This window comes from Podarcis melisellensis, assembly GCF_964234715.1.
Source record: "Podarcis melisellensis genome assembly, chromosome: 8".
Lineage (NCBI taxonomy): Eukaryota > Metazoa > Chordata > Lepidosauria > Squamata > Lacertidae > Podarcis > Podarcis melisellensis.
Genome location: NC_138540.1, coordinates 75,064,606 through 75,081,700, shown reverse-complemented (window position 1 = coordinate 75,081,700; position 17,095 = coordinate 75,064,606). Strand labels below are relative to the sequence as shown.

The following is a 17,095-nucleotide window of genomic DNA, read 5'->3' as shown; positions in this document are numbered from 1 at the left end:
TTTGTTTTTTTGTTTTTTTAAGTACTTTTGGAAGGTTTACATACTTTAGACCATGGGTAGGCAAACTGAGGCCTGGGATCCACCCCAATTGCCTTCTCAATCCAGCCCATGGACGGTCCGCGAATCAGCATGTTTTTATATGAATAGAATGTGTCCTTTTATTTAAAATGCATCTTTACTGTCAAGGGTTTTTGTAAAATGTTATGTCTATCTTTTCCCAGTTGTTGCTGTTCTCCATCATGCCTTGGGTGGAGCTGATATCCCATTGTTGTTTCAGAAATTTATCCATTGCTCCATCCCATGCTTTGATGTTTTGCAACTTTAACAACAGAAAATAATTTCTTCTATCTTTCCTGAATCTTTCAACATTCAACTTCATTGCATACACAACCATAGAATTTCAGAGTTGGAAGGGACCCTGAGTGTTAAGTTGTGGGTGAACATATCAGACGACGCAGCGATTTCTTCAAAGCAGCTCTTTATTTGTAAGCTGGAACAGAACTGAACATCAAAAAGCTCAGCCGGCTTGCTTTTATAGGCAGCTGGCTGTCAACATTGTAGCAACAACAACCCAGGGTTTCCCGCCTAAAGTAACTGACATGGACCTGAGTGAAAACTACATACACGATACTCCTGGTAGCCAGGGTGAGAACTTCAATACATAACACTGAGGATGACCTAGTCCACCCTCTTGCAATTCAGGAATAGGTAGCCATCTCATATGGGGATCGAACCTGCAGCCTTGGCGTTATCAGCACCACACTCTAACCAACTGAGCTATCCAGGCATGTGCGCAAGTTCAAGTGTTATGTGCATGGGAGAAAAGCTTTTCCTTTCCCACTTTTCTCCATGTCACGTGCAATTTTTTAAACTTACATCAGATCCCGTCTTACACATCTTTTCTCAAAACCGCTTCATCATTCTGGTTCCTCTTTTCAACTTTGCATGATCTTTCCTGAGGTGACATGACCAGAAGTGTACCACAGTCCATGCTGGATTTACATGTAAGCTAAACAAGCTATAGTTTAGGGCCCCACTCTCTTGGGGGCCTCCCAAAAAATTTAAAGGAGAAACAACAACTGGATGCACGTTTCCAAAATATAAGATAAAAACCCCAAATAAAATAAAACCTACATAGAGCAACAGTGTTTTGTGTTGTGTAGGCTCCTATGATGTAAGTAATGGGCCCTGCCTGCTAGCCTGCTCCCTGATATCACTGGTTTGCTCATTTCTATATATAGGGTGCCTACATTCTGCATGTGCAAATAGCTTTAGATACCTATTAGGTCCATAAATATAGCATATATTCAACACAAAAAACAGAGACAATTTGTTGTTGACAAAGGACAGCTGGACATATAAGGGCCCCCATTACCTTCAATAACTTAGAGTCTCATAGGAGCCTACACCACACAAAACACTGTTGCTGTATGTAGGTTTTAATTTGTTTGTTTTTTATCTTATATTTTGGAAATGTACATCCAGTTTTGTTTTCCTTTAAAAAAAAAATGGGGGACCTCCCAAGAGAGTGGGGCCCTAAGCTATAGCTTGTTTAGCTTATACGTAAATCCGGCACTGGAATGACCTCATGTGGGCTGGTCACATAATAGTCCAATGCTATATTTACAAGCTGAGTGCATGAAGTCTGGTAAAAACTATTCCAGTACGTGGCTGCGTATAGAACTGCAAAGCTAATCTACATTTGTAATTAAGAGGCATGAGCCCCCAAAGCTGCCGCTCATTCGGTTTAATCTTGGGTGCATGTGACCTTGTACGTGTGCCTTGGAGCTTCTCTCTGCATTGGCATGATGTCATTCCTTGAGGCAGCAGAATTCAAGAATGGCCACGTATGCATGTGATCGCATTGCCTTTCCCACAGAGGAAAAACATGCATCCTCCTTAGCACTTCGTTGGAACCTCTTGCATCAGTGGAGTTTTCCTCTTGTTCGGATCCCAAAAAGCGTCAAAAAGAAGAAACAGCATATCAACACCCTACAGAACAATACGATGGAGAGATTAAGAATATAAGAAGAGCCGGGTGTGGATCATCAGTTTGTATTTGTACGCCCCATTCCCTTACACTTGCGTTCAAAGTGGGTCACAACATATTCAATGAACAGTGACACCAATCCAAGCTCAAATTAAGAACATAGGTAAAGGTACCCCTGACCATTAGGTTCAGTCACAGACAACTCTGGGGTTGCAGCGCTCATCTCGCTCTATAGGCTGAGGGAGCCGGGATTGTCCACAGACAACTTCTGAGTCATGTGGCTAGCATGACTAAGCCGCTTCTGGCGAACCAGAGCAGCGCACGGAAACATAGTTTACCTTCCCACCAGAGCGGTACCTATTTATCTACTTGCACTTGATGTGCTTTTGAACTGCTAGGTGGGCAGGAGCTGGGACAGAGCAACGGGAGCTCAGCCCGTGGTGGGGGTTCGAACCGCCGACCATCTGATCGGCAAGCCCAAGGCTCAGTGGTTTACACCACAGTGCCACCCGCATCCCCTAATTAAGAACATAGTCTCTAGTTAACTGAACATACAATCGCAGCCTTTGTCATTTTAGCTCAATAGGTGACATACTCCAATATTTTGCTAATATGCAGCTGATTTATACTTTTTTTCCAGCTTGGAAAACAATGCTTTGAGGACTGAGGAGGAGGGTTGGTAAATTCTTACTGCTATTGTGCTACAGGACAGGTACAGTGGAACCCTTCTTTCCCTTTTAGTACTCAGGAAGTAAGGTAAAGGTAAAGGACCCCTGGACGGTTAAGTCCAGCCAAAGGCAACTATGGGATTGGGGCACTCATCTCCCTTTCAGGCTGAGGAAGCCGGTATTTGTCCAGACAGCTTTCCGGGTCATGTGACCAGCATGACTAAACCGCTTCTGGTGCAACAAAGCACCGTGATGGAAACCAGAGCGCACAGAAACGCCTATTACCTTCCCGATGCAGAGGTACCTATTTATCTACTTGCACTAGCATGCTTTCAAACTGCTAGGTTGGCAGGAGCTGGGACAGAGCAATAGGAGCTCACCTCATTGTGGGGATTCGAACCACCATCCTTCGGATAGGCAAACCCAAGAGGCTCAGTGGTTTAGACCATAGCGCCACCTGTGTCACCTACTTGGGAAGTAGAATCTATACAACATGTCTTCCTGTTCTGTAATTTCTTTGCTGCAGATGAACAGCATACCATTGACCCTTTGCTGACCAAACTCGTAGGGAGGTCAGTTCCATTTTATGTTAAATACCTAATGGAAAATTAAGACCCAGAGAAATCACTGGCAGTAGCTAAATTTCTACAAGTAGCAATGAACTACTTGTTCAGGGACTAATTCGAAATTACTGTAGTTTTATGTGATGGCTCTTATGTTGCATGTGGAATTCTGTTTTGCTCTGAGATTCTTGTGTACAGTACACTTTTTTATTTCTAACCTATTGATTGTAATGAATTGATTGACTGATTGTTGCTGTTGTCATTTCCTCAATATCTGTCTTGTTTTTCAGTCAAACTGACTGCCAAGGCAAGCATCAAAGCCAGAAGAAGAACCACTTACTTCATCAGTAAAAGGGCTAACAGGGAGAGAAGACTATCGTTCAGTTGTCCAGACTCTACAGTCAGGCCCTCATTATGGACTCCTGTGAGGATAAAGAAAGATTGAATAGAAGATCAGAGAAGTACAATAGTGTTTAGAGAACCCCAGGACTCCAGTACAGACCATCACCACCATGAGAGCATCTGGGAATCTGGATCTTGGTGATTGTGGTTTGTACAAACTACAGTTCCTCATATTCCGAACAGGAAACTGTGGTTTTGTTATAAGCCCCAAACAAAAGGTTTGAGCTTCCTTCTCTCCCATACAAAGACGCCTGAGCAGCGCAGAAGCCCAACGCTCAGACTCTCATTCTCATCACAACAAATAGAAAAGCTAAGTGTTGTGCTCTGGTTCCAAAAAGCCAGAGAAGCACTCTAGCGAGTATCGTATACTTGCAGGAACTCTTCTCTCACTACCCGCTAGCCTGCGCTTTAAGATCTGCAGAGGAGACCCTCTGATCCCACTGATGAGCATAGCTCATGGTGCTGTAATGTGCAGAGGACCTTTTCAGTTGTGTTACTCCATCCATGGAACTGTCTCCCCCTAAGGGTACAGTTGGCTCCCTCCTTGTTGAGTTTCAGGCATGGCATAGCATGAAAACACAGCTCTTTAAGCCAGAGTAATGCTGTTTGGTTTTATATTAGGATTCCTGCCCTAGTTTTCTTTAATGGTTTGGATTCTGTAATGGCAGGACTATTTACTTGATTGTCAGTATACGTTTTACTGCTTTATTGTGTATTTTGTTAATTTAACAGGAGGGAGGTAGAAACTGTCCTTGGGATTTTTATTTTTATGAAGACTGGTATAAACACATAAACAAAATAAACAAATGAATCCCTGCAGAGAAGCAGTATCCTTCGTTTTATCTCCAATTCACTTTCCTGGTTTAACTTCTTTTTAAAAAGCAATATTCCAACTGGCTTAAACTAGCCACGTAATTTGCAATGCAAATGCAGAAGCTAATGTGGGTCCCAGAAAAATGCCTTGATCCCGAGGTAAACTGGGTTGCCTTTAGTAGCCCGAGTAAACAGACTCTTTGAAATTGTGCTTTTGCTGAAGTTACAGTTGCAAGTGAAACTGGTGAAACTGTCATGCTCTCTTATTACTTTTCCTATTGCCAGGAGGTGTAATGTTGCTAATGCTATCTTGCTATATTTATAGTATTGGAATTTTGTCGTTTTAAAATATGCTGTTATATTTGCTATTATGTTGCAGTTTTATTATGAAATTGCTCTTGTAACGCTTGATTTTGAGATGCACAGTGGTACCTTGGCTCCTGAACGGCTTGGCTCCCAAACAAATCGGCCCCCGAACGCTGCAAATATGGAAATGAGTGTTCCGGTTTGCGGATTTTTTTTTGGAAGCCAAATGTCCTTTATGTCTGTCGGCATTGTTTCTGGGGCCAATCAGAAGCCATGCCTTGGTTTGCTAACATTTTGGAAGTGAAATGGACTTCCAAAACGGATTGAGTTCAGGAAGCAAGATACCACTATATTCCTGTTTCCGTTGTTACAAGCTGCTTTGAGCATGATTTCTTTTGTGGAAAAGAGGGAAACAAATAAAATAATGAAGGAACGAACGAACAACAATCAGATGATCAAATGTGGCCTGTATGTGTTCATTAAAAGGTTCTTGCATCAGTTAGACAAGCTGTACCCACAAATAGTCATTTGTACCCCCACTGTGCTTAAGCAGTCCTTAAAATTCCTAGGGTTGTATCTATGACCAGTCCTACATAGAGTGGAGCCATTAAAATTCACTTAGGTCTATCCAATGGGACTTCTCTGAGTAGAACTTAGTTGGATGCAACCACTAAAGACTGGCGTCCACTTCATTACCTGTTGTAGTGGAGTTTAGCAGAAACTGCAGAGTGTGGTTTCCAAAAGGGCTTATCCCAAGACAGATGATGGTAAGGTCTCCATCTAGGGTTCCTGTCCAGTTTAAGAAGCTGGTGGCCTCCTTCCCTCGGACCCAGGAAGAGACCTGCAGGTTCCCATTAGTATCATTCCCACTGAGGACCTCCCCACCCAAATGCCACTGGAGCTGGCCTGGAGGGCTGGGGTGCAGGGAGCAGGTACAGAGGAAGCCATTGTGTTCGTGCCAGCATGTGGCATTTGTCCGGGTGCTGCTGAGCCCAAGGACATCTGGAAAGGAGGGGGCGGAGTAAGGGAGAATTAATTATATACACTGACGGAATCTCTGTCTGTGATGGCGCAAGAGAACAGTAGAGGGCACACTGCAGATGACAACAAGCAATGCTGAAAATGTTATCTAGCACAGAGATTATAATATATAATAAAATAATAACAATTTTGTATTTATACCCCGCCCTTCCTGGTTCAAAAAATGGGCTCATGATGGCTAACAACAAATTTAAAACACTTAATTGTAAAAGCAGCATAAAATACAGTATAAAAACATGAATAACAATAAAATTAAAAGTTCAGAAATCAATTTAGGGGAAATCCATCTAATAAGCATTAGATAATCACCAGGGCTAGCCGGCTGAATTAGCCCTACTTGGGCCAGCGAGGAGGCCAGGGGAGAATTAGCTGTGGGGTCTCAGAGCAGGTAATCTTCATAAAAGGGGAGGGGGAGGGAAGAAAAGGGGGGGAGAGATCAGGCTGAATTAAAATTAAAGGCCAGGCAGAATAGCTCTTACAGGCCTGGCAAAAGGAGATTAAATCCTGCAGGGCCCTAGTCTCATGGGACAGAGCATTCCACCAGGTCGGAGCCATCACTGAAAAGACCCTGGCTCTGATGGAGGATAGTCTGACTTCCTTAGGGCCCGGGACCTCTAAACTATGGTTATTCATGGACCTGAAGGTCCTCTGCGGGGCATACTAGGAGAGGCGATCCCGTAAATAAGATGCTGCTGGGATTATTTTAAGGAGATGATGCCTAGTTGGAACTAGGGCTGGGGAGGGGATTGGTTTTCTTGGTATTTTAACGAGAAACTACCTAATTCCCACTTTCTGAACCAACCCACAAGCTGAAACTGAGCTGCCCGTCAAAATTCACTCTTCGCCAATCCTCGAGATGAAGCTTTCCAGCCAACCAATGTATAGAAAATGGATATATTACAGAAAAATAATGATTTTTTTTTTTAAAAAAACCACTATACTAGTCAATATTACACACAAAAATATGTTTATTAGGAGAAATTCACCCTAGGATGCTGATAATTTTTTATGAGAATTTTCTTTTTCTTTTTTTGTTACAGAGGGTTTACTATGGTGAACTTTTCAGGGACCTCTGTAGAATCACCAAACTCCCTTCCTCCCTCTATCCCCACCCCCAACTTCATACTGTTTGAATAGGATGTGAAACAGCTGAGTGTTCTTATGTGGGAAGAAAAATATGAATCCCTATGACTGACGTGTGTGGGGCAAATAATGAAAGAATTGGCTGGGCACCTTGATTCGAAACATGGGGCTTTGCACACTCCAGCGGGAGAGAGCCCCCCGAGAGCGGAGTTTAAACACACAAAATTCAAGCATAGTGTTAGGAATATAGGTTGTGAGACCCTTTTGTCCTGTTTAGTCCACTTGCAAATAGCAAGTGTTTTTGCCTGCAATGCAGGATGCCTGATTTTGCAGGTGAAAGCTTTGCCCATGTCAGCTAAGCAGAGTGTTATGGCAATTTGCAAGCCCAGCTTCCACCCTGCGCTGATGACTCCATGGAGAGCTGTTCTATGTTTTGGCCTCAGTTGACCAGGAGGTTTTGGATGGGGTCTCCAAGCACTCCCTCCTCTTTCCAGTGATTCCAGGTTCCTCTTTCTCTTGACTTACTCTGGAAGCTTCCCCAGACCCACCTTTTCTCTGAAGTCCTTGGCCCAACCCCTAGTCCTCACATCTTACTCTTCCTGTAACTGAAATAATGCCTATTCTTTCTTCCCCTGTTGATACCTGGGCTCCATTATGCTGTCTTCCTTCTTCCAGGGAGTTACAGATTGCAAGCACTTAGGGGCAGAGACCTGTCCCCTTCTACTCTGTGAAGAGCTCTGCATAATCATGACATAATGATGATAATTCCAGCCCTACAATTCTATGAACAAAAATACAGTGGTACCTTGGGTTACATATGCTTCAGGTTACAGACTCCGCAAACCCAGAAATATTATCTCGGGTTAAGAACTTTGCTTCAGGATGAGAACAGAAATCGTGCAGCGGCGGTGCAACGGCAGCGGGAGGCCCCATTAGCTAAAGTGGTGCTTCAGGTTAAGAACAGTTTCAGGTTAAGAACAGACCTCCAGAACGAATTAAGTTCTTAACCCGAGGTACCACTGTAAATCAAGTAAGCATCTTATGCAAACAAACCAATTTGCATTTTTCTCTCTCCTTTCTGGTTCCAGGGAGAGGCGAGGCTGTACCTGACATAGTTATATACAAGACTTTTCTCTAACCACGAAGCATCAAATAAAAACAAACTAGTCAAGGAACCAGGGGCATTGTGAGAAACTTATGGGATGCAAGGCACAGGTACATGACACAAACGTGAATAAAAACTGTATGTGCAAATTCCCAGCTGGCTCTGGGAAATCAAGATGGTGCCTGGCTGGACTTACATCAGCATCATGTTTTACACTGCATCTAACCAACCAATAAGCAAAATAATTTGAATTATTAAGGGAGCAAGAGGTACCAGGTCCACTGCAAAAGGCTTAGGGCTTAAGCGCCCTGCACCATCCCCTGAACAACAAGGAGCAGTAAGCAGAGGAGGAATGGAAAACCCACCTACCTGTCACAAGAAGCTGAAATGAAGCATCCACATAGCTATAGAGGACTTCCTGTCCTTTCTCAATTCTAAAGAAGTATTGCCCCTCATCTTCTAACTGGACATCATTGATGCTGAAGGAGCAGTCGCCCTGCTCTGGGTTCCCTTCTAACTGGAAACGGTTCTTGCTGGAGGGGTCGATTCTCCGGCTCTCATCGTTGGTGGCCACAAGGTCACCTTTGACATAGCGTTTGGAAGAGGGAAGATAGTATCTTGTCTCTGCATTCTTAAACCAGTAACCAAATAGCTTCTCCGAACTGTTCTGGTGCTGATTGTTGTAGGTGAACTGGCAGGGAGGGTGAACATAGAGGCCTCTCTGCACATAGACAGAGGCAGGCATTGTCAATGTAAAGCTAGGGCTTAGCTGACTCACCATACCTGCCGGAGGAAGAAATTAATGGGTTAAAATTATCTGATATTTCGAGTTTGCCATCCACCCCCATTCTGTACATGAGGCTACAGTCCTATGGTCCTTGGGGAGGCATCTGAGGGGGTCATGGGATGCATCAGAGCTCGATCTGCCAGGTCAGAGAGAGCACAGATATCGGGGAAGGGAATATGATGTCAGACACACACACCCTTTCTCGGTTGTCCTAGTAATCTCCATAGCTCCTTATTAGCCCAATGAACATCAGTAGAGCCAATAAAGGGACAGGGAATGTAGGGGCAGCAGTTTTGGAGCATGACAAGGATGAACTGAGGGGAAGACTTACTGTCTTGAAAGACCTACATTGGCTCCCAGTACGTTTCCAAGCACAATTCAAAGTGTTGGTGCTGACCTTTGAAGCCCTAAACAGCCTTGGACCCGTATACCTGAAGGAACATTTCCACCCCCATCACTCAGCCCAGACACTGAGGTCCAGCTCCGAGGGCCTTCTGGCGGTTCCCTCACTGTGAGAAGTGAGGTTCCAGGAAACCAGGCAGAGAGCCTTCTCGGTAGTGGTGCCTGCCTTGTGGAACGCCCTCCCATCAGATGTCAAGGAAATAAACAACTATCTGATGTTTAGAATTACTGCTGTAGCCTAGTCTACACAGGAATGGGCACAGCTGATACACCAGCTTGTTATTATTATTATATATTTATTGATACCCCACTTTTCCCCCTGACAGGGACTTAAGGTGGCTTACAGATAAAATATGAACAGTTGAAAGTACAGGGGGAAAATCCCAATAATTAAGCAACAATTAAACATTAATATTTTTTAAAACAACAACAACAACACTGTCTGTCTGTCTGTCTGTCTGTCTCTATCTATCTATCTATCATCTATCATCTATCTATCTATCTATACACACACACACACACACACACACACACACACACACAAAATAAAAATAGCACAGCACCAGTCCTTTCATTTAAAACAGTCAGTTCCCAAAGTCTGTTCCTCACCGGCTAGTGGAAGGGCAACAAGGAGGGAGCCAGTCTAACTTCTCTAGGATAGGGAGTTCCAAAGTCTGGGGGCAGCCACCAAGAAGGCCCTCTCCTGTGTCCCTACCAAGCATCTCTACTAAGCTGGGCAAAGGCATTCCTGACCACCATCACATCCTGGCAATCTAGATGCAAGGCTGAATCAAGGAGCACCCGTCCCTCAAATGCCAGCAAACCCGGTTCTTCAATCAGAGTACCATCCTACCCCTGTTCCAGAGGCCATCTCCCTTCTGACCAAGAACACATCCATCTTGTCATGCTTACCTTTGCAGAGCAGGGAGAGTATCAGGATTGTCGCTGTCATTATAGAGGAGACCAAACTTCCAGTCTTCCTGGAAACGTTTGGAAGCTTCAAGCTCTTTTCCCCTTGCATCCCTTTCCAGCTGTGATGCCCTTGGACAGGTGACCTGCCAAGGAGACCCACCTTGAGCGTTTTCTTTTATGAAGGGGAGGTCAGAAAGCCTACTGTGCTCAGTGGTTCTTTATTGCAGCTTAACTAGCAACCCCTGGAAACCTCACTCAGTTGCGTCTCCCGTTAGGGTCAGGTGCAAAGAAGGGAAGAGACCAGCTGAGCTGTCACAGTTCGGTTCCTCTTATTGGGTTCCAAAAGCAACAAATGGCCGCAGAAGAAGGGATCTGAGAATGGGCTGCCTGATACCTGTGAATCAAGAGCAGGGTGTATCTAGGGGTTGGCCCCTGGGGGGGTGTGCAAAAATTGTGTCTCTCCACTCTGGCTCAAAGGGATTAGGAATCCACCCAGCTGACTGCTTGTTCCCCAGGCCTCTCCTCTGCTGCTCTGGGTGGCCAGGCGAGGTGTGTAGCCTGCTCTGGGCACCTCAGTGGAGGAATCTTGAGGAAAGTCAGAGAGAGTGGGCAAGAGTTGCAGAAGGAGAAAAAAGAAAGGGGAAGAGGAAAGAGGCAGAAGAGACAGAAGCAAGTGGCTACAGAAGCCAGGGCAGAGGGTTGCTGTTTAAGGCACAGGTGTAGAGAAATAGAGGAAGGAAAACTCACCAAAACAAACACTAAAACACAAGGGTTGCCATATTTCAAAAAGTAAAAACCAGGATGCTCCGAAAGTTGTTGAGCTTTTGATTGACTTGCCTAAGATCCAGGGCAAAGCACCACCTTTCGGAAAATCAATCCCAGCAACGTTTGGACTCAGTCCTGTATACCTGAAGGAGCATCTCCACCCCATCGTTCAGCCTGGACACTGAGGTCCAGCACCCAGGGCCTTCTGACGGTTCCCTCATTGTGAGAAGTGAGGCTACAGGGAACCAGACAGAGGGTCTTCTCAGTAGTTGCGCCCACCCTGTGGAACGTCCTCCCTTCAGATGTGAAGGAAATAAGCAGCTATCCTGTTTTAAAAAGACATCTGAAGGCAGCCCTGTTTAGGGAAGTTTTTAATATTTAATGCTGTATTGTTTCTAACACTTGACTGGGAGCCGCCCAGAGTGGCTGGGGAAACTCAGCCAGATGGACGGGGTGTAAATAATAAATTATTATTATTATTATTATTATTATTATTATTATTATTATTATTATTATTATTACCCTAACAAACACCAGCCTAGTAAAAACAGTCTGCCTGTAGTCAAAGGTCCACAGAATACAGAAACAAGGACTTTTATGTGGACTCCTTTGCACAAACCCAACTCATATTCCTCATTCTGAAGCTGGGCAATTTTATGGTGTCAAATGAAAAGATAGAAATGAATGGGAGCCCACAGCATTTGACTATCCACAAGGAAGGCTGCAGCTCAATGTAGAAGCTCCCAGGTAGGACAGGGAATGTCTCCCATCTGAAACCCAGGACAGCTGCTGACATGGAGGGCATGCAGCACTAAGGTTCTGTTAGGGTTGCTATGTTTCAAACAGTGAAAATCCAGACAAAAAAAAGGTGTTGAGCTTTTTGAGCAGTTTTGCAAAAAAGAAGCAGCAGCAGCTATTTTAAAAGAAGACTGTCTAAATCGACACTTTCAACATTAGTTGCCATGCCTTCAGATTCCCCCAGACATTTTAAGCGATTTCCGCCCGGACACTGTTTCCAACTGTGGTGTTCTGGATATGTCTGGGAAATTTCTGGTATATGGCAACCCTAGTTCTATGCATGGTGTAATAACTAAGGATAAGGACTCTGCAAAAATGACTGTGGTTGCAATACAGGGAAGAGGGGCAGGAAGAGGGGCAGGAGCTGGAGCTGAAGGAAGAGCTGCTTCCACAGCCACCAGAATCAGAGGCTCCAAGTTGTGCCCAACATTGAAGGGAGCCATCGTGCGTTGCATGAGTATCAGTCTTTTTTCTGTGTTAAGGCCACAGAGTCCATCCATATTGTCCTTTTGTAAGGTTCCATGTGCTGGGTATATAATTCAAAAGGGTATTTGCAGGGATGGTAGCCGGAAGTTGGGATAAAAGCACTTGAGGCAGTGGAGCACAGGGAGATGAGGTGGGATAGGATTCGTCTCCCTTTACCCAAAACGATGGTAAGAATTAGACACTTTCCCTATATAGAATCTCTTGTTCTGTATGTGAAGCTTGCCCATTGCTATTAAAAACTGCATGACCATGCCCTCTGGTGGCTAGATTTATCTACAAGTTTGTTGTTTAGTCGTTTAGTCGTGTCTGACTCTTTGTGACCCCATGGACCAGAGCACGCCAGGCACTCCTGTCTTCCACCGCCTCCCGCAGTTTGGTCAAACTCATGTTGGTAGCTTCGAGAACACTGTCCAACCATCTTGTCCTCTGTCGTAATGTACACAAAGGATACCTCAAATTCCAGCCTTTACTCTGGCTTTGATGACTCTCTCTCTCTCTCTGTCTCTGTCTCTGTCTCTGTCTCTGTCTCTCTCTGTCTCTCTCTCTCTCTCTCTCTCTCTCTCTCGTTCATTTCTTCATTTCCCTGGCCTTTAGAAACACCGGAGCAGCAATTCCTTCAGGGGATGATATTTGGAGAGAGCGAAAACGCTTGAAGAGTCACATGGGAACATTAAGCTCCCCATAAACAGATCTACCTTTTTTTTAAAAAAAAATTGTTTAATCGTTTTTTCGATACAAACATCAACCGCAAAAGACACATACAACAAAAAACATAGTAACAATAATAACACAATTTGACAATTCAGATTTGAATACACTGATATACCTATGACTACACCTTTTTAAACAATATTTCCCCACCTCTCTCTCCTCCCCCTACTTCCCACCACTATCCGCCTTATCGCTTTAATGTTCGTTCCAGATTTCTTCATATTTATCCATTCTTATTTTGTGTCGACATGCAATTCATTCATATGTAGCTAATCTGTCCATATTATCAACCCAATGGAATCTTTTTGCGACTCTTCCAATTCATCAAAACAAGTTTTTTTGCTTCTAATATAGCATGGTACATCCATTTTTTTTATCCCTAAAGATCTACTTTTATTTTTTAAAATTAGAGCACCATGCACACACACACACCGTTTTATATATGAATGAGCAAGGCAGATCTATGATCAGCAAACATGCCACCCTCTTGATGTTTAGTTTTGAAGTTTAGATGTAACATTAAAGCTCTGCCACTCTTTACAGATGAAATGGAACATAAGCATGCTGCCCTCTCATGGCAAAAGAGAGGTGCGTCCGCAGATTTCAGACACCAAATACATTCAATGACTGTAATTTGTTGTATTCAGATATTTTTGAGGAACTGTCTCAAAGTTTTCTTTTTCTGAATGAGGAGGCGTCCACCAAATTTCACCACCTGTGAATGCATCTTAAGCAATTCTTAATGAACTTCACAGAAAGGTCTTTAATCTGCAAGCACAATTCCCGACATAAGCAGGCTACTAGCACCGAGAGGTTTAAAAGAAGAATACAGTGGTACCTCAGGTTAAGTACTTAATTCGTTCCGAAGGTCCGTACTTAACCTGAAACTGTTCTTAACCTGAAGCACCACTTTAGATAATGGGGCCTCCTCCTGCAGCTGCACTGCCAGAGCCCGATTTCTGTTCTCATCCTGAAACAAAGTTCTTAACCTGAAGCACTATTTCTGGGTTAGCGGAGTCTGTAACCTGAAGCGTATGTAACCTGAGGTACCACTGTAGATACATTAGGACCCCCACTGTGGACGCCCAGCATGCATGCACCATGCTGCAATGTCATGAGTTGCAGTGTGCATACCCTCCATCATTTCTCCAATGAGAATAGGGACATCCCATAATAAAATATTAAATTTTTTTTGGGAAAACCTCCCTGTACAGGATTGCCTTCAAACAGCTCGGGGGTCAGATAACTACATCCCCTCCAACATTTCTCCAATGAAAATAGGGACGTCCTAAGGAAAAGTGGGACATTCCAGGATCAAATCAGAAACCAGGATGGCTTCTCTAAATCAGGGACGTCCCTGGAAAATACGGACACTTGGAGGGTCTGGAAGACAGAGGCAAAGTAGGTGTTGAGCAGTTTCCTCTGTCGCCCAGCAACATTTATCTGTCTTCTCCACACCAAGGAGCTACTACTTGCTTGTCTTCCTCTTCCATAATGATAATTTTACTATTTATACCCCATACAACTTACTGGGTTGTCCCAGCCACTCTGGACAACATCCAACATATATAAAAACATAATAAAACATTAAACTTCTCCATATAGGGTTGCCTTTCGATGGCTCGGGAGACGGATAACTCCATATCCTCCAAAATTTCTCCAGTGAAAATAAGGACATACAGGGGCATAGCTAGCTGCTCTGGCACCCAGAGCAGCGTGGGCGGGGTGTGCCACCCACAAGGGTGCTGCGACGATCCGCCCAGGGGGGCAGTGTGGCAATCTGCCCACAGAGTCTGCCTGGCAGATGCACGCCCCACGCTGCCGTTTCGGACAGTGCGGGGTCCCCAGCCACTGTGTCAGGAGTGCATGCAGGAGCCAGGCCCTGTGACCAGTAGGACTTTGCAGGACTGGGGCCTTCCTAAGTTTGTTCTGAAGAGGCAAGGCACGGCTGCACAGGTGAGGCCGCTTGCTAACTCACAGAACCTGGTGGCAAGAGCCAGGAATGGATATAAGGTCAGCATTTCCCTTCGGCTCTTTGCCACAGCAACATGTTTCCTGCTGTGTTTTACTCCTTGACCCTTGAACCCTTGACTTTGTGACTCCTTGCTTCTTGATCCTTGAACCCTTGACTTCGTGACTCCTTGCTTCTTGATCCTTGGACCCTTGGCTTCTTGACTCCTGGCTCTCTGACCCTCGGACTCTTGGCTTTCTGATTCCTGGCTTCTGGACTCCTGTTCCTGCTCCCTCCCTGCCATCTTGCCCCCGGTCCCGATGTACCCAGCTGGGACTTCGATCTCCCATGAACCAGACTGTGACACACCGCGTCACTCCCAGGAGAGATGCGTGACTCGGGCACGCTGCAGGCCAGGTCCCGTGGTAAGTGCCTCCCCCCACGGTGTGCCATTTTTTCACCCCCCTCAAGGATGACACCCGGGGCAAACAGCAGCCCCACACACCCCTTCCTACGCCCCTGCTACCATACCCTCCAATATTTCTCCAATAAAAATAAGGACATTCTAAGAAAAAGAGGGACATTCTGGGATCAAATCAGAAACCAGGACAGCTTCTGTAAAGGAAAATAGGGACACTTGGAGGATTTGTCTCTAGCTATTGAACTGATGTCCTGTTTGCGGGCTTCCCAGATGCATCTATTCAATTACTGTGGGAAAACAGGAAGCTGGACCAGATAAGCCTTTGGTCAGATCTAACTGGCTTCTAGTTGTGCAAAATTCAAACAGCTCCCCTCTTCCCTTTCAAATAAAATAAAATAAAAAGCTAAATAAATAACATTCCCCCCAGCATCACTGCCTGAGGCAACTGCGTTACTTTTACCTCACAAAAGAGGCCTGGTCTTGTACCTTGGAGAGAAGTCCTAAGGGTTTCATAAATATAAAATATAAAAATACAAACTCCAGAGAGAATACATCTTTTAAAAAATTATCTGGGGAAGTGATTCAGAGTAAGTAGCGCTAACTATGAGGAATTGGGCGATTTGGAAGAAGGCCGCTATGTTGCCTCAGATGCTATCCCCCTTGGCTCCCATTGAAAACCTTAAAGAATTGTCCAGAGGAACAAGAATATATATGTTTTATTTTTATTTCAGAATGATTCAAGGAACTAATTCAGTGAGTCACACTAAACATGAAGCATTGGGCGATTTGGAACCAGGCAAGGGTTTTTGCCTCAGATTCTATCCCCTGGCTGCTGTTGAAAATATGAGAGAGTTGTTCAGAGGAACAGGAAAAGTCATTGAACCTCCAAGCTTAGCTCTTGCTAGGGTTTGGTTGGCTGAAAAGCAGGAATTGGTACTGGGGGAAAGGCATAAACAAAAGCAGGTGCTTAAGCACCACAGAGATTCAGGCAAACACGGCAAAAATAACGTGGGAGGCAACCGTTTCAAGTTACCAGTCTCTGCAGCCACAACAGGCGCTGTGATTCTCCAGCGGTTTGAATTCACCCCCGGAGGCGCACTCCATTGTCTCTCGAGACAGATAGATGCTGACAAGGACCCTGTCCTGAGAACCCTAGGAACTGTAGTTTGTTAAGGATGCTGGGAATTATGGTTCTGTGAAGGGTAAACTACAGTTCCCATTATTCTTGGTGTTTAGGCAGCCGTAAAACTGCCATTATGTACTGAGCAGCACCAGCAGAAACCAGCAAGGGAACGCCAAGGCTCAAAAACAAAGGGAATCCAAATGTATTTTCAGGGCTGCCACCTTTGGTTTGCCAATCGTCGCTACTGCGCCTTTAAGTCAGCAGCTTATTCCAAAAGCATTATCAGGTTCTCGTGTTTCTCTCTGTCATATGAAAAGCTCGACTTGCTGGTTTCTGCAGATCAAGCTGCTGTTAAGGCACAAGAATGGAGCAGACTAGTTGTATCTTTTATTGTTGATCTGTTGGCAACAACCACCCGAGTATTTTAGACCTCCTCCTCAGCTGATCTGATGCTTCTTTGCTCTTTTCCTTCCCTCTCCATGTACGATCTCCTGGCCCCCTCCCCAAAGAAAGCTGCGACCTTTTACCAGCTATATTTCAGGCAAAAAATTTACAGGTGCAGTTTTTCCCCTGAAGGAGAGGCAGAGCTGCTGCTCTGTTAGATCATTCCTGTCCAGGCATCCGTTAAAAGAGCAAGTTGCTTTTGTGAGGGGAAAAGACAACAGTCCTCCTTTCTTACAGGCCATCCCTTTTCTCAAAGAGGGCTGCCTCTGTTTCCTGTTGTAGACCATGATCTGTCAGAAGAAAACTATTAACACCCCAAGGATG

At 44.7% G+C, this 17,095-nt stretch overlaps 1 protein-coding gene and 1 pseudogene across 2 annotated transcripts in view; one reads left to right on the top strand and one right to left on the bottom strand.

The window, feature by feature from the left end:
- LOC309375234 (formyl peptide receptor 2 pseudogene) overlaps positions 1-17,095 on the top strand; it is a 112,083-nt pseudogene that overhangs the window by 16,766 nt on the left and 78,222 nt on the right. The gene's annotated exons all lie outside the window — the stretch shown is intronic.
- LOC309375702 (sialic acid-binding Ig-like lectin 14) lies at positions 1,561-10,281 on the bottom strand. The gene is made up of 4 exons (XM_081921613.1): positions 10,073-10,281; positions 8,341-8,754; positions 3,562-3,643; positions 1,561-1,992 (listed from the first exon to the last, which is right to left on the bottom strand). Exons 1-4 carry the CDS (start codon positions 10,179-10,181, stop codon positions 1,926-1,928), a joined length of 672 nt encoding a protein of 223 aa, XP_081777739.1. The 5' UTR covers positions 10,182-10,281; the 3' UTR covers positions 1,561-1,925.